This window comes from Manis pentadactyla, chromosome 11, assembly GCF_030020395.1.
Source record: "Manis pentadactyla isolate mManPen7 chromosome 11, mManPen7.hap1, whole genome shotgun sequence".
NCBI classification, from domain to species: Eukaryota; Metazoa; Chordata; class Mammalia; order Pholidota; family Manidae; genus Manis; species Manis pentadactyla.
The window spans coordinates 27,065,764-27,093,224 of record NC_080029.1 but is presented as its reverse complement, the minus strand read 5'-3'; the positions used below and the strand labels follow the sequence as shown (position 1 = coordinate 27,093,224).

At 40.1% G+C, this 27,461-nt stretch overlaps 1 protein-coding gene across 4 annotated transcripts in view; it reads left to right on the top strand.

Annotated features, from left to right (window-relative positions):
* The window catches only part of EIF2B2 (eukaryotic translation initiation factor 2B subunit beta), a 34,703-nt gene that overhangs the window by 4,406 nt on the left and 2,836 nt on the right, over positions 1–27,461 (top strand). The window contains exon 8 of one of the 4 annotated variants that reach the window (XM_036913152.2): positions 1,123–1,684. The exons of 1 other annotated variant lie outside the window; for it this stretch is intronic. In XM_036913152.2, the coding sequence (XP_036769047.2) occupies positions 1,123–1,280 (158 nt within the window). In that variant the 3' untranslated portion in view covers positions 1,281–1,684. Of the gene's footprint in view, positions 1–941; positions 1,046–1,102; positions 1,685–27,461 lie in introns of those variants that run through there. 2 more of the 4 variants (XM_036913153.2, XM_057488315.1) reach the window with 2 other exon arrangements.

Here is a 27,461-nt window from a genome sequence, read left to right as displayed (position 1 = left end):
AAGTTTTGTGTGTGCATGTGCGTGTTTTAGTCATTTTTTTTTGGGGGGGGGTCAGTGGGCCTGAGTGCCGCCAGGTTGCTTTTTATGATACTGCTTGTGGGGACTGTTCTCTTTAGCAGTTGGAGTGCTAATCCATGTTCATTTTGCTCTGAGACTAATAAATTTGAGTTATTGGGGCCATTGTGGGTCAGATGACCGGGATTAGCTTTGCACTTTGTTTGAGACACAGGCGACAACCCAGTGGGAAAATGTACTTGGTTTCAGTTGCTCTAGGAGTCTTTCTGATGATATGGCTGCCAGAGGAAGCAGGCTGTAACTGTTCCTACTGTAAAACTTGCCCGTGCCCTGGATGCCTGTGTGGGTTAGGTCCTCCTCTCTGACTTCTGAAGGCAGCAGCTTTGCTTAGTGAGCCTACTGCCTCACAAGAGTTAACGTGGGAGCAAAGCATGGCTCTTGGGGTGCTGATTCTTCTTGGAAGTTGCACAACTTTATCCGTTTATTCAAACATGCGTTCTTTAAAGAAATATGTCTGTTGAGTACTCACTATGTGTCAGCACCATTCTAGGCACTAGGGTTGTAACAGTGAACAAGGCAGATAGGCACAGAGCATATACCGTGTTGCAAAAGACAGACAAGAAAATGTCAGGTCATGAGATATTTCAGGAAGAAAACCAAGAAGGCTGATGTCATGGAAAGTGCTGAAGAGACTGCTTTAGTTTGGGGAAGGGTCTTAATGAGATGACATTGCTGCTGAGTCCTGAATGGAGCCTGCCCTTTGAAGATCAAGGGAAGAATTTTCCAGGCATTAGTGCAAAGGGCTTGACTTAGGTACATGCTTAGCCAGTTAGAAACAGATTATAATTAGTGTATATCATTAGTATAGTGCTGTGAGAAGGGGCCAGATCTCAGAGGTTGCAATCCCGTTTGAATTTTATTCTAAGGGTACTGGATAGTTGTAAGCAGAGAGTATCAAGGTCTGAAGTCATCTCTTCTGGTTTCATTTTGCTGCAACTTCCCTTCCTTGGAGTAGCAAGTATGTCTTTGTTTTTGAGCCTAGAATCTCTACTAATTACTAGAGCAGAATCTTTAGTTTTATCTTTAGCATTTGTGATTACCTTTTAGGTGACATTCTGGAGAAGGTCAGCATTCATTGTCCTGTGTTTGACTACGTCCCCCCAGAGCTCATTACCCTCTTTATCTCCAACATTGGTGGGAATGCACCTTCCTACATCTACCGCCTGATGAGTGAACTCTACCATCCTGAGGATCATGTCCTATGACCACCCCTTCTCCTAAGCAGAAGCTGCTTAGGCAAAGGCAGAATGGGGAGGAGACCTCGGTACTACTGCTGAAACACACCTTCCTTGTAATGGGGGAGTGAACTGGAGTCAACGTAAAAAATCTTGATACTGTTCTCTGCCTTTTTAGTCATCCCATAACAAGGATGCACATCCAGGACTGTTTCTTGCGTTACACAGTCTTAACAGAGCAGCAGAACTTGACCGATTTATTTTGGAGCCTCTTAGTGACCTGGGCATCTGTTTCAGGAACTTAAGCTTTGTGGTTGAGTGTTTCAGTGGTGTGCTAGATATAATGCTGACTACTTTGCTGGGATACAGGTTTTGCTCAGAAATGGCTACCGCACCTTTTCCTAGACTTTGCCAATAAAAGATGTTTGAAGATCCCTGAGTTGGTTTATTTATTGTTCTGCTCTGATTGAACTTCATGCAGCAGCTGCAGAAGAGCCCTTTGTGTTTTCACAGAGGCTGTAATTAAAGTAACACAGTCTAAAACAAATGCAAATCAAAGTATTTAGTTTCCTTTATAATTCACTGGAAATGGCCCCAAACAATTTGTTAATAATCTAAGACAGTGGTTCCAAAACCTTTGGTCATCAGAATCATCTGAGAGCTTAAAAAATAAACAATCTTGTGCTCTATCACAAGCCTACTACATCTGATCTCTCGAATGGCACCTGGGAATCTGTTTAAAGTTCCCCAGTAAATGACCCTCTCATGTCCTGTGCAAAGGATTGTATATTGGTACAACCTTTTCTAGGGCAGTGTTGAACCTGCACTTCTAAGATTATTTGTACTAGCACACAAAGATATAACAAGAATATCTACTGTAGTAGCCATACTATCACAATGAAAGTGTATAGCAATGGCATTTTGCATTCCATTAATTAAAAACAAGAAAGGTTTTTAAGTACAAGTATGACATACTAAAACAATATGTGTATACACTGCCATAGGAAGTTTCAAAAAGGTGACTTGAGGGCGGTGTCTGGATTGAACACATTTTCACTGGTTCAGGTATTTAATTACTAATATTTAAAAATCCAGAGATTTCACATTAAATTCATATTTCTTATCCTAAAAGGATTTGGCAATTCTGGGCCCACATTCCCAAATGGCAGCAGTTGACTGTAGTTGGGTAACTTCTGACTCCATTAAACGAAAAACTCAGTTTTCTGCAGTTCCTCCCAGGTCCATTTAACTCACTAATGTTACCTAACCCCTGTAGACCTTTGATTTGTGTCCCTTGTGTTAAAAGAATGGAATAGATTTGTAAGGAAGTCCATTTTATAGTCTGTTAATTAAAAACAAGCTGAGAAAAGGTAATATGCATAGTAAGACTCTTAATTCATTAAAACGACAAAATGTCTACATGTATAGGATAAAAGTCTGGAAGAATAACAAGAGTGAGTGGACATCTAATTTTACTTAGTATGGTTTCCATTTTTCATATATAGTACTTTAATTCCATTTTCAAAACTCTCCCCAAGTGACCCAAATGGTCTGCCACATTTGGAGCTAGCGGTCCAAAGCAAGGGGTCCAGGGTGGGCTGGAGTATGCAGGGGAATCCCTGGCCTCTTGCAGCAGTGCCTCTGTGGTGGAGGGACAGAGCCCAAGTCTGTTTAACAAGCACGCCAAAGGGTTTTAACAGGTGATTTGATGACCACACTTTGGTAAACACTAGCCAGAAGTAGGCTCTGAGGGAAAGTTCTCTACTCTTTGATACCTGCTTGAGAAAGATCTGTGTCTTCAGGCGCTTGTCTTCCCTGGGAGAGGAAAAAAGGAAGATGGAAGAGTGTCAGGCTATAAGACCAACCTAAAAGCTCCATGACTCAGAAGAGCCTGAGTCACTCAGGCCTCAGGCTGTCAGTCACTTCTTAAGGCATCTAAGACCCCGTGCTTTCTCAGTGAAGTGGCTTAGAGCTACCAATTAGAGCAGTTGGCTCCTCTGAAGCCACCAGTTCTAGCAGCAGCTCACTTGGGTACAGCTGTGGTCTGCAGTAAGAACAGCAATGAGTCAAGGAACTTAAATCTGTTTCTGGCTCCAAAAATGCTTTGATACTTGTCATTTGTGCATCTTAGTCTCTGTCTAAAATTAGCGCCCACATTCTTCCCAGGCATAACTGAGATGGATGAAGGTTACAAGGGTAGAGACTCTGTTTCTTTCTGGTCAACTCTTACAGTGCCTAGAACAGAAGAACTGCACTAGGATGTATGCTTTGGAATCTTTAGGACCTCCATTAAGTAAATCACACAAAGCTATTTATATGCCTCATTTTTCTGTTTCCCGCTTTCTCTTTTGCTGTTGAGGAGGAGGAAATATTGGAAAGAAAGAACCTGATCTGAACAGGGAGAAACTGAGGGATTCCATGTCAACTTTCTAGCTATCAGCCTTTGTGCCTGCTTCTCAGCCCTGCCTTTGCAGGCAGGACTCGGAAACTAAGAAAAAACCTGTTGTAGCTTGGAGAGACTTAATAGAGGTTTCCATGGATGTGAAAGACTTCATGAGTATGCTAAATAAACCAAGTTAGATAACTTAATACAGTTTGTAAAGATACTTTTTCCCACGGTTTATATCTTCTAGTTTGGGCGGAGGGCAGGAAAGGCTCAATTCTTGGAACTCAAATAAGGAACAGAAATTCCTAATTTAGCCTCAGAAGAGAAGTCTCTGAAAAATACCAAGAAAAACTTAACTGTAAAGTGGTACCTCAAAAGAAAGAAATGTACCCATAGGATCATAAGTACCACAGATGTGCTTCAAAACCATTTCTCAAAGCAATTATCTTTGGGTTAATGAAAGCCCCCATTCATACAGTTCCATCATTGAGCTACAAGACTATACCACTTACATAGAACTCAGTCCATTAGAGCTGTTTTGCCATAAAGGCAGTACCAGGTAGTGATGTAATTATAGTAAAGGCCCCATGTTATCCACCTGTACTCACAAAACTCCCTGTGCAGACATGCATCTATTTGACACAAAGGAGCTTTTTGAAATGTGGTTGGAAGTGTTTTTTTATCCAGCCTACTTTGCTTTGAATTATTCTTTCACTCAGGGAACAGCTGTTCCAGGTTTTTGTGCAATGGCTAAGCAATCATTATTAATAAAGAGCTACAGTCTAAGCTTTCAGTCTTTACAACACTCACAGAGTGGAGGGCAGCGTTTGAGCCTAACTGCACTGGAAACAGTGACAGCTTGATGTTTATATTACACACTGTGCTGAAGAGAAGGAGCCTTTCAGTAGTGTTTTCTTCAGGCATGTTATATTTAGAATTAAGATCTGTCTAGAGTAGAAGGAAGCTACTTAAAAACTTGACAAGATCCCTAAAATTCATAATTTATACATAAGATTCTGCAGTTGATTAGTATCAAAGAGAGGTGATGACATATCTTGAAAAATGATAAACTAACAGTATAGCTAACTCCACATCACCTTTTTTGGGGGCTGTGATTGGATAGTCCTTGCTTTTGAAGTAAATAAAAGCAAGTTGTTTAGTCAGGCAAGTTGTAAGGGTAAAGTTAGGCCAAATCTAGCTTCTTGAGACTGCTACTTGAGTCATGCTAGCTTACTGACTTGATAGATTCCAGTATGTGGACACTCAGATTCCTGTGGCTTCGGTTCGGTTGCCTGGACTTTATCAGATGTTTCTGGGTAGCACTGTATGCTCTATAATAAATGGGCAGGTGGTGAAAATGATCCAAGGGTTTCAAAAATCCTAAGCCACAAAAGAACCCCTTTTTTCTTTATAAACCCCCAAACTTCTGATACATTTAGACAGAACTCAATAAATAATTACTGAATAATGAATAAATGGAAGGCTAGAAGGAAGGGTTTATTTGGTGCAGATTATCCAGAGTTTTGGCTTCTTAGACTTCTTTTCCTCTCTTCTGAGCTTCCTTTTTGCCATCTCATTGTTGCTGAGCAACTTCAGCTGAGAAAAGGTGAAAGTAGGCATAATACACAGTGGCAAACATACCAGTCAGTTCTCCTTGTTAGTCTGCTTTATTTATTTTTTTATATTTCTTATTTTTTTAATTTTGGTATCATTAGTCTACAATTACATGAAGAACATTATGTTTACTAGGCACCCCCCTTCACCAAGTCCCCCCCCCACATACCCCTTCACAGTCACTGTCCATCTACGTAGTAAGATGCTGTAAAATCACTACTTATCTTCTCTGTGTTGTAGAGCCCACCCCGTGCCCCCTCCGCATTATACACACTAATTGTAATGCCCCCTTTCTTTTTCCCACCCTTATCCCTTCCTTCCCATCCATCCTCCCCAGTCCCTTTCCCTTTGGTAACTGTTAGTCCATTCTTGGGTTCTGTGAGTCTGCTGCTGTTTTGTTCCTTCAGTTTTTCTTTGCTCTTATACTCCACATATGAGTGAAATCATTTGGTACTTGTCTTTCTCCACCTGGCTTATTTCACTGAGCATAATATCCTCTAGCTCCATCCATGTTTTTGCCAATGGTAGGGTTTTTCTTCTTCTTATGGCTGAATAATATTCCATTGTGTATATGTACCACATCTTCTTTATCCATTCATCTACTGATGGACATTTAGGTTGCTTCCATTTCTTGGCTATTGTAAATAGTGCTGCGATAAACATAGGGGTGCATCTGTCTTTTTCAGACTGGGCTGCTGCATTCTTAGGGTAAATTCCTAGAAGTGGAATTCCTGGGTCAAATGGTATTTCTATTTTAAGCATTTTGAGGAACCTCCATAGTGCTTTCCACAATGGTTGAACTAATTTACATTCTCACCAACAGTGTAGGAGGGTTCCCCTTTCTCCACAACCTCGCCAACATTTGTTGTTGTTTGTCTTTTGGATGGTAGCCATCCTTACTGGTGTGAGGTGATATCTCATTGTGGTTTTAATTTGCATTTCTCTGATAACTAGCAATGTGGAGCATCTTTTCATGTGTCTGTTAGCCATCTGAATTCCTTCTTTAGAGAACTGTCTATTCAGCTCCTCTGCCCATTTTTTAATTGGATTATTTGTTTTTTGTTGAGGTGTGTGAGCTCTTTATATATTTTGGATGTCAACCCTTTATCAGATCTGTCATTTATGAATATATTCTCCCATACTGTAGGATAACTTTTTGTTCTATTGATGGTGTCCTTTGCTGTACAGCTTTTCAGCTTGTTATAGCCCCACTTGTTCATTTTTGCTTTTGTTTCCCTTGCCCGGGAGATATGTTCATGAAGAAGTTACTCATGTTTATGTCCATGAGATTTTTGCCTATGTTCTTTTCTAAAAGTTTTATGGTTTCATGACTTACATTCAGGTCTTTGATCCATTTCGAATTTACTTTTGTGTATGAGACAGTGATGCAGTTTCATTCTCTTACATGTAGCTGTCCAGTTTTGCCAGCACCATTTGTTGAAGAGACTGTCATTTCCCCATTGTATGTCCATGGCTCCTTTATCATATATTAATTGACCATATATGTTTGGGTTAATGTTTGGAGTCTCTATTCTCTTCCACTGGTCTGTGGCTCTGTTCTTGTGCCAGTTCCAAATTGTCTTGATTACTGTGGCTTTGTAGTAGAGCTTGAAGTTGGGGAGCGAGATCCCCCCAACTTTATTCTTCCTTCTCAGGATTGCTTTGGCTATTCGGGGTCTTTGGTGGTTCCATATGAATTTTTGAACTATTTGTTTCAGTTCATTGAAGAATGCTGTTGGTAATTTGATAGGGATTGCATCAAATCTGTATATTGCTTTGGGCAGGACGGCCATTTTGATGATATTAATTCTTTCTAGCCAGGAGCATGGGATGAATTTCCATTTGTTAGTGTCCTCTTTAATTTCTCTTAAGAGTGTCTTACAGTTTTCAGGGTATAGGTTTTCCACTTCCTTGGTTAGGTTTATTCCTAGGTAATTTATTCTTTTTGATGCTATTGTGAATGGAATTGTTTTCCTGATTTCTCTTTCTATTAGTTCATTGTTAGTGTATAGGAAAGCCACAGATTTCTGTGTGTTAACTTTGTATCCTGCAACTTTGCTGAATTCCAATATTAGTTCTAGTAGTTTTGGAGTGGAGTCTTTATGTACACTCTAGTAGTTTTGGAGTTGGTTTTTTATGTACAATATCATGTCATCTGCAAATAGTGACAGTTTGACTTCTTCTTTACCAATATGGATTCCTTGTATTTCTTTGTTTTCTCTAATTGCTGTGGCTAGGACCTCCAGTACTATTTTGAATAACAGTGGGAAGAGTGGGCATCCCTGTCTTGTTCCCAATCTCAGAGGAAAAGCTTTCAGCCTCTCGCTGTTAAGTATGATGTTGGCTGTGGGTTTGTCATATATGGCCTTTATTATGTTGAGGTACTTGTCCCCTATGCCCATTTTGTTGAGAGTTTTTATCATGAATGGATGTTGAATTTTGTCAAATGCTTTTTCAGCATCTATGGAGATGATCATGTGGTTTTTGTCTTTCTTTTTGTTGATGTGGTGGATGATGTTGATGGATTTTCAAATGTTGTACCATCCTTGCATCCCTGGGATGAATGCCACTTGATCATGGTGTATGATCCTTTTGATGTATTTTTGAATTCGGTTTGCTAATATTTTGTTGAGTATTCTTGCATCTATGTTCCTATGTTCATCAGGGATATTGGTCTGTAGTTTTCTTTTTTGGTGGAGTCTTTGCCTGGTTTTGGTATTAGGGTGATGTTGGCTTCATAGAATGAGTTTGGGAGTATTCCCTCCTCTTCTATTTTTTGGAAAACTTTAAGGAGAATGGGTATTATGTCTTCTCTGTATGTCTGATAAAATTCTGAGGTAAATCCATCTGGCCTGGGGGTTTTGTTCTTGGGTAGTTTTTTGATTACCGCTTCAGTTTTGTTGCTGGTAATTGGTCTGTTTAGATTTTCTGTTTCTTTCTGGGTCAGTCTTGGAAGGTTGTATTTTTCTAGGAAGTTGTCCATTTCTCCTACATTTTCCAGCTTGTTAGCGTATAGGTTTTCATAGTAGTCTCTAATAATTCTTTGTATTTCTGTGGGGTCCGTCATGATTTTTCCTTTCTCATTTCTGATTCTGTTGATGTGTGCTGACTCTCTTTTTCTTTTAATAAGTTTGGCTAGAGGCTTATCTATTTTGTTTATTTTCTCGAAGAACCAGCTCTTGGTTTCATTGATTTTTGCTATTGTTTTATTCTTCTCAATTTTATTTATTTCTTCTCTGATCTTTATTATGTCCCTCCTTCTGCTGACCTTAGGCCTCATTTGTTCTTCTTCTTCCAATTTTGATAATTATGACATTAGACTATTCATTTGGGGTTGTTCTTCTTTCTTTAAATATGCTTGGATTGCTATATACTTTCCTCTTAAGACTGCTTTTGCTGCATCCCACAGAAGTTGGGCTTTGTGTTGTTGTTATCATTTGTTTCCATATATTGCTGGAACTCCATTTTAATTTGTTTGTTGATCCATTGATTATTTAGGAGAATGTTGTTAAGCCTCCATGTGTTTGTGAGCCTATTTGCTTTCTTTGTACAATTTATTTCTAGTTTTTACCTTTGTGGTCTGAAAAGTTGGTTGGTAGAATTTCAATCTTTTGGAATTTACTGAGGCTCTTTTTGTGGCCTAGTATGTGGTCTATTCTGGAGAATGTTCCATGTGCACTTGAGAAGAATGTGTATCCTGTTGCTTTTGGATGTAGAGTTCTATAGATGTCTATTAGGTCCATCTGTTCTACTGTGTTGTTCAGTGCCTCTGTGTCCTTACTTATTTTCTGTCTGATGGATCTGTCCTTTGGAGTGAGTGGTGTGTTAAAGTCTCCCAAAATGAATGCATTGTATTCTATTTCCTCCTTTAATTCTGTTAGTATTTGTTTCACATATGTTGGTGCTCCTGTATTGGGTTCATATATGTTTATAATGGTTATATCCTCTTATTGGACTGAGCCCTTTATCATTATGTAATATCCTTCTTTATCTCTTGTTACTTTCTTTGTTTTGAAGTCTATTTTGTCTGATACTAGTACTGCAACCCCTGCTTTTTTCTCCCTGTTGTTTGCATGAACTATCTTTTTCCATCCCTTGACTTTTAATCTGTGCATGTCTTTGGGATTGAGGTGAGTCTCTTATAAGCAGCATATAGATGGGTGTTGCTTTTTTATCTGTTCTATTACTCTGTGTCTTTTGATTGGTGCATTCAGTCCATTTACATTTAGGATGATTATTGAAAGATATGTACTTATTGCCACTGCAGGCTTTAGATTCATGGTTACCAAAGGTTCAAGGTTAGCTTCTTTACTACCTTACTGTCTAACTTAACTCGCTTATTGAGCTATTATAAACACAGTCTGATGATTCTTTATTTCTCTCCCTTCTTATTCCTCCTCCTCCATTCTTCATATGTTGGGTGTTTTGTTCTGTGCTCTTTTCAGGAGTGCTCCCATCTAGAGCAGTCCCTCTAAAATACCCTGTAGAGGTGGTTTGTGCGAGGCAAATTCCCTCAACTTTTGCTTATCTGGGAATTGTTTAATCCCTCGTTCATATTTAAATGATAATCGTGCTGGATACAGTATTCTTGGTTCAAGGCCCTTCTGTTTCATTGCATTAAATATATCATGCCATTCTCTTCTGGCCTGTAAGGTTTCTGTTGAGAAGTCTGATGATAGCCTGATGGGTTTTCCTTTGTAGGTGACCTTTTTTCTCTCTCTGGCTGCCTTTAATACTCCGTCCTTGTCCTTGATCTTTGCCATTTTAATTATTATGTGTCTTGGTGTTGTCCTCTTTAGGTCCCTTCTGTTGGGAGTTCTGTGTGCTTCCGTAGTCTGAGCAACTATTTCCTCCCCCAGTTTGGGGAAGTTCTCAGCAATTATTTCTTCAAAGACACTTTCTATCCCTTTTTCTCTCTCTTCTTCTTCTGGTACCCCTATAATATGGATATTGTTCCTTTTGGATTGGTCACACAGTTCTCTTAATATTGTTTCATTCCTGGAGATCCTTTTATCTCTCTCTATGTCAGCTTCTATGCGTTCCTGTTCTCTGGTTTCTACTCCATCATTGGCCTCTTGCTCCTTATCCATTCTGCTTATTAATCCTTCCGGAGATTGTTTCAGTTCTGTAATCTCCCTCCGGACATCATCCCTTAGCCTTGTATATTTCTCTGCAGCTCCATCAGCATGTTTATGATTTTTATTTTCAATTCTTTTTCAGGGAAACTGGTTAGGTGTGTCTCTGCAGATCCTCTCTCAGGGGTTGTCTGGACTATTTTGGACTGGACTAAATTTTTCTGCCTTTTCATGGTGATAGTGGTGGCTGTAGGCAGGTTGCAGGTGTGTCAGCTGGGAAAAGAAAGTCTTTTCCTGCTTGCTGGATGCCTTGCCCTTCCCCGCTGCCTGTGTCGGTTGCCCGCACTCCTGGAGCAGCCACTGGGTTAATCCCCTAAGCTGCTGTGGGCGGGGTCTCTGTCAGAGCAGCGCAGAGCCCTGCGGGGAGTGGCAGGCATGCCAGGTGTGCTCCTCCACGATAGCGGCGCCCCTGCTGGGCAGCTGTGTGCCAGCAGTGGCCTTTGGGTCTGGCCCGGTGACTGTGTGTCAGGCTGGGATTCCAGTCGGCTGCTGGGAGTGCAGCTGCTCCCTCTGGCACCGTTGCAGGTGTGCGTGGGCCTCTCCTGGGCCCCTCTGGCGCTACCACCGCTGGCACGCGTGGACCTCTCCTGGGCCCCTCTGGCGCCGCTACCGCCGATGCACGGGGGCCACTTGGTCACCACCGCGGCAGGCTCACACGAGCCATTCCCGGTCCCCTCTGGCGCCGCCGCCCCTGCGCGCGCTGCCACTCTCCCACTACTGGGCCAGTGTGTCGGGGTCCGCCCCAGTTGGGGGAACAACTGGCAGGCTGTTGAGTGCTGTGAGGGGCTTCAGAGCTGCGCTACCGCCCAGGGCATTAGGGCGCCTAAAGTTCCCCAGGATTCCCAGCTGCTGGCTAAGTGTGCCAGGATGACTTCGTCCAGCTGTGGGGTCCCTGTCTCTTTAAGAATTGCAAAAAGCACTCGCTTCTCTTTTGTCTCAGGGGCGCCGGTCACGGGGACCTGCCCACAGGTTTTGCTTTTCCGTTTCTCTAATATCCAGCACCCTGTGCACCTTGTGTCTGCGCTCAGGGTGTGGATTTCTAGAGCTGGTTTTTTAGCAGTCCTGAGCTTTCACTCCCTCCCCATTCTGACTCCTTTTTTCCCACTGGGTTCTGGGGTGCGGGGCGTTCAGGTCCCACCGGGCCACGGCTTGTATCTTACCCTCTTCATGTGATGTTGAGTTCTCCCAGATGTAGATGTATCCTGGCTATTGTACTGTATCCACTGGTGTCTCTTTTAGGAATAGTTGTATTTATTGTATTTTCATAAATATATATGTTTTTGGGAGGAGATTTCCACTGAACTATTCACGCCGCCGTCTTGGCTCCATCTCGTTAGTCTGCTTTTATAAAGGGTTTTGATGGATTGGGTGGTACTTCAGGTGGAAAATGGACAGGGAGAGTCTGGTTCTCTGTGCCAGAAATTGTTCTTGCCTCCATTCAGACAGGCCAGTATCGGCTCCTGCCTGAGGCTTCACATGAGCTTGGTTGTCGGTGCTTTTGAGGAACCACTGGGCTGCATCTGTTCTTCTCCCTTGTCATGGCCTCCTCAGCCACCACCACATCTTTAGAACTTGGCCTTGGACCCTCCTACCCTGCCCCTGCTTTGGCTGCCTTTTTTTTTTCACTGTTAGGTCCAGATCCCAGCTGTTCATCTGTGTCTCTCCTTTGCCTTGCTCTGAGGTGGAACCTCTCCATACTCAACTACTCATGGGGTTCCAGATCCCCACCTAGGTTGTGGACCTTATCTTGGTCCCCTGCCCAATCTGTCCCCTTGCTTTTAGCCTATACTCTAAGCTTTTATGATGCTAGCTCCATTGCCATCTATAGTCTTAATTCCGACAGAATTATCATCTCCTCTTATCTCAATAATAAAGATGTAGCTGTAACTCAGTGTTCCCTAAACCTAGAGGAAAGTTATCATAATCTATCACCAGCTTTCTTATCTCCCTGACTAAAACTAAGATTCCTGAAGGCACACACATCTTTTACTTCTCAATAAAATTGTGAAGGATGTTACTGAAAAAGGAACTCTCAAGAATAGCTTTCCTGCACATCTCATCTTTCAAATCTTGACTCTGAAGTTAGTAAAGCCTTGACCAACCAGTATCTAAAAAAGTTGACCCACTAAGTTTACAAACCAATTAAATCCCTAGTCAGTTAAAAATATATAAAGTAGGTTACATGACGTAATAGTGGGAAGGAGTGTGCAATGTGAAGTCACACAGACCTGGGTCTGAATTCTGGCATTCTTAGCTGGGTGCTAAGACATAGCTAGGTGCTGAGACGCAGTTAACATCTCTGAGCCTTTGTAGTTTCACTGAAAGAAAGGTACTAGCTTCCTAGAAGGATTGTTGTGTAAGGATTAGAAGTAATGTATACAAAGCACTCCATATGTAGTAATCCCTTAATAAATGATAACTTTTATTCTTGTGAATACCTCTCTCAGCTTTACTACTTACTAGCTGTGTGATCTTAGACAAAGCAGTATTTTTTTAGCCTTAGTTTCCCCCTTTGTAGGATGGTGAAAAAAATACCACCTTATCTCATGGGTTGCCAAGAAATTCAAATAAGATAAGGTATGCAAAAATTATTTTGTAAATCTTAAGGCATCGTATAGATGGTGTTAATGATTACTGTCATGTATTAGAAGACTGAATGTAGCTTTATTCTCATGGCACCTGAGTTAAAAACAAAACAGAGCAAACAAAACCCTAACAGGAAAGAAAAATAATGTTAGATTTTTTTGGCTGATAGGTTGGTTTTATGCTGATGCATGCTACTGAGTTTATATATTACTGAAATAGAGTAATTCTCTCTTACACTGCTTGAGTTAGGGAAGCCAGGAGGATTGATTTATGTAATTTATGGACAACTTTTTCTAATCTGCTATTATCAAAAAACCTGGTTTGGGATTATAGCAAATCCGTTTGAAATTGTACCACATCATCCTAATATAAGAGGTATTTTAACACTTTTTTTAATCCCATAAATTGATCTGACCTCAAAAGGATTTTGAAAGCTCCCAGGACAGCTGGCCTTCCTGTAGCTCTGGAGAGTGGAGGCAGAGGTCCCGAGGCCATGGCAGAGCCCCTGACAGCCCTGCAGATCCCTTGAAAACACCCTCCTTTCTAAGGTCATGTTGTCTCCCGGTCTATGAAACCATTTATGTGTATTTAGAAGAATAAAGGCCATTTTTAGACAGTGGTGCCTATTCTTCAGGGTTCCAATTATGTAATTCTACAAGGATCCTCTTGAAAACCAGTGAAGGCTCCCTGAACCTTCTCTGAGGCACACACTAATGAATGCAATACTTCATTGCTCCTGTAAGATTCACTGCAGGGCTGCTGGCAAATGAACTTTTCTTCCATGAGCACAAATTTGTTCCCTGGATTAAAAAAGGGGAAACATCATTCCATTGATACAAAGGCCAACTTGAGCGGGCTAGTCAAGAAATACAAAAGTGGAAATTCTCATTGCAACATCTTTCTCATAGTAAAGCTTCCCAGTTGCAGTAAATGTTGCCAGCTTTTTCTTTTCCTTGTCTTTTTATACGACTTTAGTCTATTGAGACTAACCAGAAATCAAGTCATCTAGAAAGTTGGGAGAAATGCAGATTAATAGTAGCATAAAAAGCATTTGCAGAAAAATCAGTCCTGGTCCCTAATAAAATCACGAGGCCATTAGACAGACATACTCTAATAAGACCAAGATAGCATCTGAAAGAGACCAAAAGAACCTGTTTCCTGAAAAATGTAGAGAACATATCTGGTTAAGGTGAAAGAATAAATGCTGCATTTTGACATGAAAATTGCTTTCATACAAAGAGAGATACTTTATAAAAGCACAAAAAATATTTAAAAAACAAGCTTAGAGAATATAGTCAGTAATTCTGTAATAACATCTTACTATGTTGATAGACAGTAACCACACTGGAGGGGGTGAAGACTTAATAATATGGATAACTGTTCAACCACTGTGTTGTATATTTGAAACCAATGTAAGATTGTATATCAATGACAGTTCAATAAATAAATTAATGAATGAAACTCATAGTACTTTCACCATTTTACTAGTTTGGGATATGAACAACCTCAGTCTCTGAGTTTTTTTTTTTGTATCATTAATATACAATTACATGAACAACATTATAGTTACTAGACTCCCCCCATTATCAAGTTCCCCCCACATACCCCATTACAGTCACTGTCCATCAGCGTAGTAAGATGCTATAGAATCACTACTTCTCTATGTTGTACTGCCTTCGCTGTGCACCCCCCTACATTATGTGTGCTAATTGTAATGCCCCTTTCCCCCCTTATCCCTCCCCACCCTTCCTCCCCAGTCCCTTTCCCTTTGGTAACTGTTAGTTCATTCTTGGGTTCTGTGAGTCTGCTGCTGTTTTGTTCCTTCAGTTTTTGCTTTGTTCTTATACTCCACAGATGAGTGAAATCATTTGATGCTTGTCTTAATCCACCTGGCTTATTTCACTGAGCATAATATCCTCTAGCTCCATCCATGTTGTTGCAAATGGTAGGATTTGTTTTCTTCTTATGGCTGAATAATATTCCATTGTGTATATGTACCACATCTGCTTTATCCATTCTTCTACTGATGGACACTTAGGTTGCTTCTGTATCTTGGCTATCATAAATAGTGCTGTGATAAACATAGGGGTGCATATGTCTTTTTCAAACTGAGCTGCTGCATTCTTACGGTAGATTCCTAAGAGTGGAATTCCTGGGTCAAATGGTATTTCTATTTTTAGTTTTTTGAGGAACCTCCATATTGCTTTCCACAATGGTTGAACTAGCTTACATTCCCACCAGCAGTGTAGGAGGGTTCCCCTTTCTCTGCATCCTCGCCAGCATTTGTTGTTCTTAGTCTTTTCGATGCTGGCCATCCTTACTGGTGTGAGGTGATATCTCATTGTGGTTTTAATTTGCATTTCTCTGATGACAAGCGATGTGGAGCATCTTTTCATGTGCCTGTTGGCCATCTGAGTTTCTTCTTTTGAAAAGTGTCTATTGAGATCCTCTGCCCATTTTTTAATTGGATTATTTGCTTTTTGTTTGTTGAGGTGTGTGAGCTCTTTATGTATTTTGGATGTCAACCCATTATCAGATCTGTCATTTATGAATATATTCTCCCATACTGTGGTATGCCTTTTTGTTCTATTGATGGTGTCCTTTGCTGTACAGAAGCTTTTCAGCTTGATATAGTCCCACTTGTTCATTTTTGCTTGTTTCCCTTGCCTGGGAGATATGTTCATGAAGAAGTTGCTCATGTGTATGTCCAAGAGATTTTTGCCTATATTCTTTTCTGAGTTTTATGATTCAATGACTTACATTTAGGTATTTGATCCATTTAGAATTTACTTTTGTGTAAGGGGTTAGACAATGATCCAGTCTCATTCTCTTACATTCTTGTAGCTGTCTGGAGATTCTCTCCAGTCTTGTAGCTGTCCAGTTTTGCCAACACCAGCTGTTGAAGAGGCTGTCATTTCCCCAGTGTATGTCCTTGGCTCCTTTATTGTATATTAATTGACCATATGTTTGGGTTAATATCTGGACTCTCTATTCTGTTCCACTGGTCTGTGGCTATTCTTGTTCCTGTACCAAATTATGTTGATTATTGTGGCTTTGTAGTACAGCTTGAAGTTGGGAAGCATGATTCCCCCTGCTTTATTCTTCCTTCTCAGGATTGCTTTGGCTATTCGGGGTCTTTTGTGTTTCCGTATGAATTTTAAAACAATTTGTTCCAGCTCGTTGAAGAATGCTGTTGGTATTTTCATAGGGATTGCATTGAATCTGTTGATTGCTTTAGGCAGGATGGCCATTCTGACAATATTAATTCTTCCTAGCCAAGAGGAAGTGTCCTCTTTAATTTCTCTTAAGAGTGTCTTGTAGTTTTCAGGATATAGGTCTTTCACTTCCTTGGTTAGGTTTACTCCTGGGTATTTTATTCTTTTTGATGCAATTGTGAACGGAATCATTTTCCTGATTTCTCTTTCTGCTAGTTCATCATTAGTATATAGAAATGCAACAGATTTCTGTGTATTAATTTTGTATCCTGCAACTTTGCTGAATTCAGATATTAGTTCTAGTAGTTTTGGAGTGGAGTCTTCAGGGTTTTTTATGTACAGTATCATGTCATCTGCAAACAGTGACAGTTTGACTTCTTCCTTACCTATCTTGATGCCCTTTATTTCTTTGTTTGGTCTGATTGCCATGGCTAGGACCTCCAGTACTATGTTGAATAAAAGTGGGAAGAGTGGATATCCCTGTCTTGTTCCCGATCTTAGGTGAAAAGCTTTCAGCTTCTCACTGTTAAGTATGATGTAGGCTGTGGGTTTGTTATGGCCTTTATTATATTGAGGTATTTGCCCTCTATACCCATTTTGTTGAGAGTTTTTATCATGAATGGATGTTGAATTCTGTCAAATGCTTTTTCAGCCTCTATGGAGATGATCATGTGGTTTTTGCCCTTCTTTTTGTTGATGTGGTCGATGATGTTGATGGGTTTTCAAATATTGTACTATCCTTCCATCCCTGAGAGGAATCCCACTTGATCATGGTGTATGATCCTCTTGATGTATTTTTGAATTTGGTTGCCAATATTTTGTTGAGTATTTTTGCATCTGTTTCATTAGGGATATTGTTCTGTATTTTTCTTTTTTTGTGGGGTCTTTGCCTGGTTTTGGTATTTGAGTAATGCTGGCTTCATAGAATGAGTTTGGAGGAATTCCCTCCTCTTCTATTTTTTGGAAAACTTTTAGGAGAATGGTCATTATGTCTTCTCTAAATGTCTGATAAAATTCAGCAGTGAATCCATTTGGCCCAGAAGTTTTGTTCTTGGGTAGTTTTTTTTTTTTCAATAGCAATGGGTTTTAATTAATGTATTGTTAGAAGTATTTCTTGACAGGATGATTAATATTCTAACAGGATACACATTGTTCATTTCTAAGTTCTTTTTTTTTTTTTGTAGATAATTATTTTTTATTGAAGGGTAGTTGACACACAGTATTACATTACATTAGTTTCAGGTGTACAACGTAGTGATTCAACATTTATATACATGATAATTCTAGGTACCAGCTATCACCATACCAAGTTGTTACAGTATTTTGACTATATTCCTTATGCTATACATTACATCCCAGTTACTTATTTATTTTACCATTGGAAGTGTGTACTTTTTGTTTGTTTGTTTGTTTGTTTGTTAGGGCATCTCTCATATTTATTGATCAAATGGTTCTTAACAACAATAAAATTCTGTATAGGGGAGTCAATGCTCAATGCACAATCATTAATCCCCCCCAAGCCTAATTTTCATCAGTGTCCAATCTTCTGAGGCATAACAAACAAGTTCTTACATGGAGAACAAATTCTTACATAGTGAATAAGTTACATAGTGAACAGTACAAGGGCAGTCATCACAGAAACTTTCGGTTTTGCTCATGCATTATGAACTATAAACAGTCAGTTCAAATATGAATACTCATTTGATTTTTATACTTGATTTATATGTGGATACCACATTTCTCTCTTTATTATTATTATTTTTAATAAAATGCTGAACTGGTAGGTAGATACAAGATAAAGGTAGAAAACATAGTTTAGTGTTGTAAGAGAGCAAATGTAGATGATCAGGTGTGTGCCTGTAGACTATGGGTTAATCCAAGCTAGACAAGGGCAATAAAACATCACGTATGCAGAAGATTTCTCTCAGAACAGGGGGGGTGAGGTTCTAAGCCTCACCTCTGTTGATCCCCAATTTCTCACCTGATGACCCCCCTGCAACTGTGCCTGTCTTAGGTTGTTCCTGCCTTGAGGAATCTTACCCGTCTCTGGCTAACCAGTCATCTTCCAGGGCCATACAGGGAAATGTAAAGTTGGTAAGTGAGAGAGAAGCCTTATTGTTTGAAATGGTTAGCTTTTTATTTCTTTGCATATTTATGCCCTGTAGCTTCTATGCCCAGCATTTGTCTTGAGGTATCTTTACCACTTGGAAGAATTATGATACTTGGTAAATTTGATATGAGGCACTAATTCTATTTAAGGGTTGTAATTAGGAAGGAAGAAGAAAAGCTACAGAAGTAGCAGGCGGAAGAAAACATGGGAAGGTTGATTATTTCTTTGACATATCTTCTTGTAGAGTAACTTCAGCATGTATAGGTTTTAAGCTACTACTTAAATTGCGCACACACATTAACATAATAGGAGTATAGTTACATAACCAAAGCATACCTGTAATTACCAGCCATCTCCAGTGAAACCAAGAAAACCAGTTAGGCACCTTAGGCATTTGTGAAAACTTCCCTATGATATGGTGGATATTGTCCAACTGAACTTGAACAGTCTGAGAGAAATCAGACAAATTAAAACAACCCATTCCTGGGGAATGTTCACATCCCTTATGTTTTTTTAACAGTAAATAGTCTGTAGTTGTAAGATTTTGGAGCGCTACAATTTGCACTTCTCCTAATTCTTGGTTGAGTTCCAACAGTATAGATCCAGTCAAATTTGTTGTTTTACTGTCTGCACAGGCCAGCTTAGATATCTCCTTCCTCATTCCCATGGCAAGTCCAGGAACTGGTGGGATGAGTGCATCTACAGCTGTAGCACTGCATGGATCTTTGTTGGGGTTTTTTGATGATCATCTTCTGGCATGAGTCTTCCAGAGAGTGCTGCTGTTGGAAGTTCTCTTTCATATCGTATCTTAGTTCATTTTTGGGGTAGCCCAATTAGGCTTTGATCCTCTGTATAAACACAAACAGACCCTTTGCCTACACTTTTATATGCCCTTTATACCCTTGTGTAGAACTCATTGGAGGTTACCACACAGGAAGTGCCTTTTTTTTTTTTTTTGGTATCACTAATCTACACTTACATGACGAATATTATGTTTACTAGGCTCTCCCCTATACCAGGTCCCCCCTATAAACCTCTTTACAGTCACTGTCCATCAGCATAGCAAAATGCTGTAGAATCACTACTTGCCTTCTCTGTGTTGTACAGCCCTCCCTTTTCTCCTACCCCCCCCATGCATGTTAATCTTAATACCCCCCTACTTCTCCCCCCCTTATCCCTCCCTACCCACCCATCCTCCCCAGTCCCTTTCCCTTTGGTACCTGTTAGTCCATTCTTGAGTTCTGTGATTCTGCTGCTGTTTTGTTCCTTCAGTTTTTCCTTTGTTCTTATATTCCACAGATAAGTGAAATAATTTGGTATTTCTCTTTCTCTGCTTGGATTGTTTCACTGAGCATAATACCCTCCAGCTCCATCCATGTTGCTGCAAATGGTTGGATTTGCCCTTTTCTTACGGCTGAGTAGTATTCCATTGTGTATATGTACCACATCTTCTTTATCCATTCATCTATCAATGGACATTTAGGTTGCTTCCAATTCTTGGCTATTGTAAATAGTGCTGCGATAAACATAGGGGTGCACTGATCTTTCTCATACTTGACTGCTGCATTCTTAGGGTAAATTCCTAGGAGTGCAATTCCTGGGTCAAATGGTAAGTCTGTTTTGAGCATTTTGATGTACCTCCATACTGCTTTCCACAATGGTTGAACTAACTTACATTCCCACCAGCAGCGTAGGAGGGTTCCCCTTTCTCCACAGCCTCGCCAACATTTGTTGTTGTTTGTCTTTTGGATGGCAGCCATCCTTACTGGTGTGAGGTGATACCTCATTGTAGTTTTAATTTGCATTTCTCTGATAATTAGCGATGTGGAGCATCTTTTCATGTGTCTGTTGGCCATCTGTATTTCTTTTTTGGAGAACTGTCTGTTCAGTTCCTCTGCCCATTTTTTAATTGGGTTGTTTGTTTTTTGTTTGTTGAGGTGTGTGAGTTCTTTATATATTCTGGACATCAAGCCTTTATCGGATGTGTCATTTTCAAATATATTCTCCCATACTGTAGGGTTCCTTTTTGTTCTATTGATGGTGTCTTTTGCTGTACAGAAGCTTTTCAGCTTAATATAGTCCCACTTATTCATTTTTGCTGTTGTTTTCCTTGCCCGGGGAGATATGTTCAAGAAGAGGTCACTCATGTTCATGTCTAAGAGGTTTTTGCCTATGTTTTCTTCCAAGAGTTTAATGGTTTCATGACTTACATTCAGGTCTTTGATCCATTTTGAGTTTACTTTTGTATATGGGGTTAGACAATGGTCCAGTTTCATTCTCCTACATGTAGCTGTCCAGTTTTGCCAGCACCATCTGTTGAAGAGACTGTCATTTTGTCATTGTATGTTCATGGCTCCTTTATCAAATATTAATTGACCATATATGTCTGGGTTAATGTCTGGATTCTCTAGTCTGTTCCATTGGTCTGTGGCTCTGCTCTTGTGCCAGTACCAAATTGTCTTGATTACTATGGCTTTATAGTAGAGCTTGAAGTTGGGGAGTGAGATCCCCCCTACTTTATTCTTCTTTCTCAGGATTGCTTTGGCTATTTGGGGTCTTTGGTGTTTCCATATGAATTTTTGAATTATTTGTTCCAGTTCATTGAAGAATGTTGCTGGTAGTTTCATAGGGATTGCATCAAATCTGTATATTGCTTTGGGCAGGATGGCCATTTTGACGATATTAATTCTTCCTAGCCACGAGCATGGGATGAGTTTCCATCTGTTAGTGTCCCCTTTAATTTCTCTTAAGAGTGACTTGTAGTTTTCAGAGTATAAGTCTTTCACTTCTTTGGTTAGGTTTATTCCTAGGTATTTTATTTTTTTTGATGCAATTGTGAATGGAGTTGTTTTCCTGATTTCTCTTTCTGTTGGTTCATTGTTAGTGTATAGGAAAGCCACAGATTTCTGTGTGTTGATTTTGTATCCTACAACTTTGCTGTATTCCGATATCAGTTCTAGTAGTTTTGGGGTGGAGTCTTTAAGGTTTTTTATGTACAGTATCATGTCATCTGCAAATAGTGACAGTTTAACTTCTTCTTTACCAATCTGGATTCCTTGTATTTCTTTGTTTTGTCTGATTGCCATGGCTAGGACCTCCAGTACTATGTTAAATAACAGTGGAGAGAGTGGGCATCCCTGTCTAGTTCCTGATCTCAGAGGAAATGCTTTCAGCTTCTCGCTGTTCAATATAATGTTGGCTGTGGGTTTATCATAGATGGCCTTTATTATGTTGAGGTACTTGCCCTCTATTCCCATTTTGCTGAGAGTTTTTATCATGAATGGATATTGAACTTTGTCAAATGCTTTTTCAGCATCTGTGGAGATGATCATGTGGTTTTTGTCTTTTTTGTTGATGTGGTGGATGATGTTGATGGACTTTCGAATGTTGTGCCATCCTTGCATCCCTGGGATGAATCCCACTTGGTCACGGTGTATGATCCTTTTGATGTATTTTTGAATTCGGTTTGCTAATATTTTGTTGAGTATTTTTGCATCTACATTCATCAGGGATATTGGTCAGTAGTTTTCTTTTTTGGTGGAGTCTTTGCCTGGTTTTGGTATTAGGGTGATGTTAGCTTCATAGAATGAGTTTGGGAGTATCCCCTCCTCCTTTATTTTTTGGGAAACTCTAAGGAGAATGGGTATTATGTCTTCTCTGTATGTCTGATAAAATTCTGAGGTAAATCCATCTGGCCTGGGGGTTTTGTTCTTGGGTAGTTTTTTGATTACCGCTTCAATTTCGTTGCTGGTAATTGGTCTGTTTAGATTTTCTGTTTCTTCCTGGGTCAGTCTTGGAAGGTTGTATTTTTCTAGGAAGTTGTCCATTTCTCCTAGGTTTCCCAGCTTGTTAGCATATAGGTTTTCATAGTATTCTCTAATAATTTTTTGTATTTCTGTGGGGTCCGTCGTGATTTTTCCTTTCTCGTTTCTGATACTGTTGATTTGTGTTGACTCTCTTTTCTTCTTAATAAGTCTGGCTGGAGGCTTATCTATTTTGTTTATTTTCTCGAAGAACCAGCTCTTGGTTTCATTGATTTTTGCTATTGTTTTATTCTTCTCAATTTTATTTATTTCTTCTCTGATCTTTATTATGTCCCTCCTTCTGCTGACCTTAGGCCTCATCTGTTCTTCTTTTTCCAATTTCGATAATTGTGACATTAGACCATTCATTTGGGATTGTTCTTCCTTTTTTAAATATGCTTGGATTGCTATATACTTTCCTCTTAAGACTGCTTTTGCTGTGTCCCACAGAAGTTGGGGCTTAGTGTTGTTGTTGTCATTTGTTTCCATATATTGCTGGATCTCCATTTTGATTTGGTCATTGATCCATTGATTATTTAGGAGCGTGTTGTTAAGCCTCCATGTGTTTGTGAGCCTCTTTGCTTTCTTTGTACAGTTTATTTCTAGTTTTATGCCTTTGTGGTCTGAAAAGTTGGTTGGTAGGATTTCAATCTTTTGGAATTTTCTGAGGCTCTTTTTGTGGCCTAGTATGTGGTCTATTCTGGAGAATGTTCCATGTGCACTTGACAAGAATGTATATCCTGTTGCTTTTGAATGTAGAGTTCTGTAGATGTCTGTTAGGTCCATCTGCTCTACTGTGTTGTTCAGTGCTTCCATGTCCTTACTTATTTTCTGCCCGGTGGATCTATCCTTTGGGGTGAGTGGTGTGTTGAAGTTTCCTAGAATGAATGCATTGCAGTCTATTTCCCCCTTTAGTTCTGTTAGTATTTGTTTGACATATGCTGGTGCTCCTATGTTGGGTGCATATATATTTAGAATGGTTATATCCTCTTGTTGGACTGAGCCCTTTATCATTATGTAGTGTCCTTCTTTATCTCTTGTTACTTTCTTTGTTTTGAAGTCTATTTTGTCTGATATTAGTACTGCAACCCCTGCTTTCTTCTCGCTGTTGTTTGCTTGAAATATGTTTTTCCATTCCATGACTTTTAGTCTGTACATGTCTTTGGGTTTGAGGTGAGTTTCTTGTAAGCAGCATATAGATGGGTCTTGCTTTTTTATCCATTATATTACTCTGTGTCTTTTGATTGGTGCATTCAGCCCATTAACATATAGGGTGACTATTGAAAGATATGCACTTATTGCCATTGCAGGCTTTAAATTCGTGGTTACCAAAGATTCAAGGTTAGCCTCTTTAGTATCTTACTGCCTAACTTAGCTCGCTTATTGAGCTGTTATATACACTGTCTGGAGATTCTTATCTTCTCTCCCTTCTTATTCCTCCTCCTCCATTCTTCATATGTTGGTTGTTTTGTGCTGTGCTCTTCCTAGGAGTGCTCCCATCTAGAGCAGTCCCTGTAAGATGTTCTGTAGAGGTGGTTTGTGGTAAGCAAATTCCCTCAGCTTTTGTTTGTCTGGGAATTGTTTAATCCCACCGTCATATTTGAATGATAGTCGTGCTGGATACAGTATCCTTGGTTCAAGGCCCTTCTGTTTCATTGTATTAAATATATCATGCCATTCTCTTCTGGCCTGTAGGGTTTCTGTCGAGAAGTCTGATGTTAGCCTGATGGGTTTTCCTTTATAGGTGACCTCTTTCTCTCTAGCTGCCTTTAAAACTCTTTCCTTGTCCTTGATCTTTGCCATTTTAATTATTATGTGTCTTAGTGTTGTCCTCCTTGGATCCTTTCTGTTGGGGGTTCTGTGTATTTCCGTGGTCTGTTCGATTATTTCCTCCCCCAGTTTGGGGAAGTTTTCAGCAATTATTTCTTCTAAGATACTTTCCATCTCTTTTCCTCTCTCTTCTTCTTCTGGAACCCCTATAATACGGATATTGTTCCTTTTGGATTGGTCACACGGTTCTCTTAATATAGTTTCATTCCTGGTGATCCTTTTATCTCTCTCTATGTCAGCTTCTATGCGTTCCTGTTCTCTGATTTCAATTCCATCAATGGCCTCTTGCATCCTATCCATTCTGCTTATAAACCCTTCCAGAGTTTGTTTCATTTCTGTAATCTCCTTTCTGGCATCTGTGATCTCCCTCCGGACTTCATCCCATTTCTCTTGCGTATCTCTCTGCATCTCTGTCAGCATGTTTATGATTCTTATTTTGAATTCTTTGTCAGGAAGACTGGTTAGGTCTGTCTCCTTCTCTGGTGTTGTCTCTGTGATCTTTGTCTGCCTGTAGCTTTGCCTTTTCATGGTGATAGGAATAGTCTGCAGAACTGGGACGAGTGACGGCTGGAAGGACTTCCTTTCTTGTTGGTTTGTGGCCCTCCTCTCCTGGGAGAACAGCGACCTCTAGTGGCTTGTGCTGGGCAGCTGCGCGCAGACAGGGTTTCTGCTTCCTGCCCGGCTGCTATGGAGTTAATCTCCGCTGTTGCTGTGGGCGTGGCCTGGCTCGGGCAGCTACTCCAAAATGGTGGAGTCGCGTTGGAGCAGTAGCTGCTGGGAGGCTATTTATCTCCGTAAGGGGCCTCCCTGCTCCCTGCAGCCCAGGGGTTAGGGTGCCCAGAGATCCCTGGATTCCCTACCTCTGGATTAAGTGTCCCGCCCTGCCCCTTTAAGACTTCCAAAAAGCACCCGCCAAAACAAAACAACGACCACCACCAACAACAAAAAAATTTGTAATTAAAAAAAAAGATTTATTTTAATTAAAAAAAAAAAAAAAAAAAGGTGGCCGCTCGTTTTTCTTTATTCTCCGGCGCCAGCCTCAGGCATCTGCTCACCGGTCTTGCTGCCCTGTTTCCCTCGGATTGGGGTCCCTATCCCTTTAAGACTTCCAAAGAGCGCTTGCCAAAACAAAACAGCAAAAAAAAAAGAGGAAAAAAATGGTCACTCGCTTTTCTGGTGTCCTCCAGTGCCCGCTCACTGTTCTTGCTGCCGTGTTTTCCTAGTATCCAGGGCCCCCTGCGCATGCACTGTGTCTGCACTCTGGCCCGGATGGCTGGGGCTGGATGTTCGGCAGTCCTGGGCTCCGTCTCCCTCCTGCTCTGCCTATTCTTCTCCCACCAGGAGTTGGGGGGATGGGCGCTCGGCTCCCACCGGTCCGGGGCTTGTATCTTACCCCCTTTGCGAGGCGTTGGGTTCTCTCAGGTGTGGATGTGGTCTGGATATTGTCCTGTGTCCTCTGGTCTTTATTCTAGGAAGAGTTGTCTTTGTTATATTTTCATAGATATATGTTGTTTTGGGAGGAGATTTCCGCTGCTCTACTCACGCCACCATCTTCCGATCCCTCTTGGGTAGTTTTTTGATTACCGATTCAATTTCTTTGCTGGTAATTGGTCTGTTTAGATTTTCTGTTTCTTCCGTGGTCATTCTTGGAAGGTTGTATATTTCTAGGAAGTTGTCCATTTCTTCTAGGTTATTCAGGTTGTTAGAACATAGATTTTCATAGTATTCTCTAATTCTTAGTATTTCTGTGTTCATTGTCATTTTTCTCATTTCTGATTCTGTTTGTGTGTGTAGATTCTCTTTTTCTCTTAAGTCTGGAAGGAGTTTATCTATTTTGTTTATTTTCTGAAAGAACCAGCTCTTGGTTTCATTGATTTTTTTCCTATTGCTTAATTCTTCTCAATTTTATTTATTTCTTCTGTGATCTTTATTATGTACCTCCTTTTGCTGACTTTGGGCCTCATTTGTTCTTTCTCATTTCAATAATTGTGACTTTACACTGTTCATTTGGGATTGTTCTTCCTTCTTTAAATATGCCTGGATTGCAATATACTTTCCTTTTAGCACTGCCTTTGCTGTGTCCCACAAAAGTTGGGGCATTGTGCTGTTTTTTTCTCCATATATTCCTTGATGTATGTTTTAAGTTGGTCATTGATCCATTGATTATTTAGGAGCATGTTGTTAAGCCTCCATGTGTTTGTGAGCCTTTTTGTTTTCTTTGTACAATTTATTTCTAGTTTTATACCCTTGTGATCTGAGAAGTTGGTTGGTACAATTTCAGTCTCTCTGAATTTACTGAGGCTCTTTTTGTGGCCTATATGTTGTCTATTCTGGAAAATGTTCCATGTGCACTTGAGAAGAATCTGTATCCTGCTGCTTTTGGGTGTGGAGTTCTGTAGATGTCTGTTAGGTCCATCTGTTCTAATGTGTTGTTCAGTGCCTCTGTGTCCTTACTTATTTTCTGTCTGGTTGATCTGTCCTTTGGAGTGAGTGGTGTGTTGAAGTCTCCTAAAATGAGTGCTTTGCATTCTATTTCCTCCTTTAGTTGTGTTAGTATTTGTTTCACATATGTAAGTGATCCTGTATTGGGTGCATAGATATTTATAATGGTTATATCCTCTTGTTGGACACCCCTTTATTATTATGTAATGTCCTTCTTTATCTCTTGTTACTTTCTTTGTTCTGAAGTCTATTTTGTCTGATACAAGTACTGCAACACCTGCTTTTCTCTCCCTATTGTTTGCATGAAATATCTTGTTCCATCCTTTCACTTTTAGTCTGGGTATGTCTTTGGGTTTGAGGTGAGTCTCTTGTAAGCAGCATATAGACAGGTCTCACTTTTTTACCCATTCTGTTACTCTGTGTCTTTTGATTGATGCATTCAGTCCATTTATATTTAGGGTGATTATCGATAGATATGTACTTATTGCATTTGCAGGCTTTGGATTAGTGGTTACCAAAGGTTCAAGGGTAACTTCTTTACTATCTAACCATCTAACTTTAACTCACTTATTACACTATTATAAACACAGTGTGTTTCTTCTCTCTCTCCCTTCTTAGTCTTCCTCCTCCATTATATGTTAGGTGTTTTATTCTGTACTCTTTTGTTTCCCTTGACTGCTTTTGTGGATAGCTGATTTTTTGCCTTTAGTTAGTATTTGGTTTGTTTACTTTCTTTGCTGTGATTTTATTTTCTCTGGTGACATCTACTTAGCCTTAGGAGTACTTCCATCTAGAGCAGTTCCATTAAAATACCCTGTAGAGGTGGTTTGTGGGAGGCAAATACCCTCAAGTTTTGCTTATCTTAGAATTGTTTAATCCCTCCTTCAAATTTAAATGATAATCTTGCTGGATACAGTATTCTTGGTTCAAGGCCCTTCTCCACTGCCTGTGCTTCTCCCTTCTGGCCTTTAAGTTTTCTTCTGAGAAGTCTGATGATAGCCTGATGGGTTTTCCTTTGTAGGTGACCTTTTTTCTCTCTCTGGCTGCCTTTGATACCGTCCTTGTCTTTGACCTTTGCCATTTTAATTAT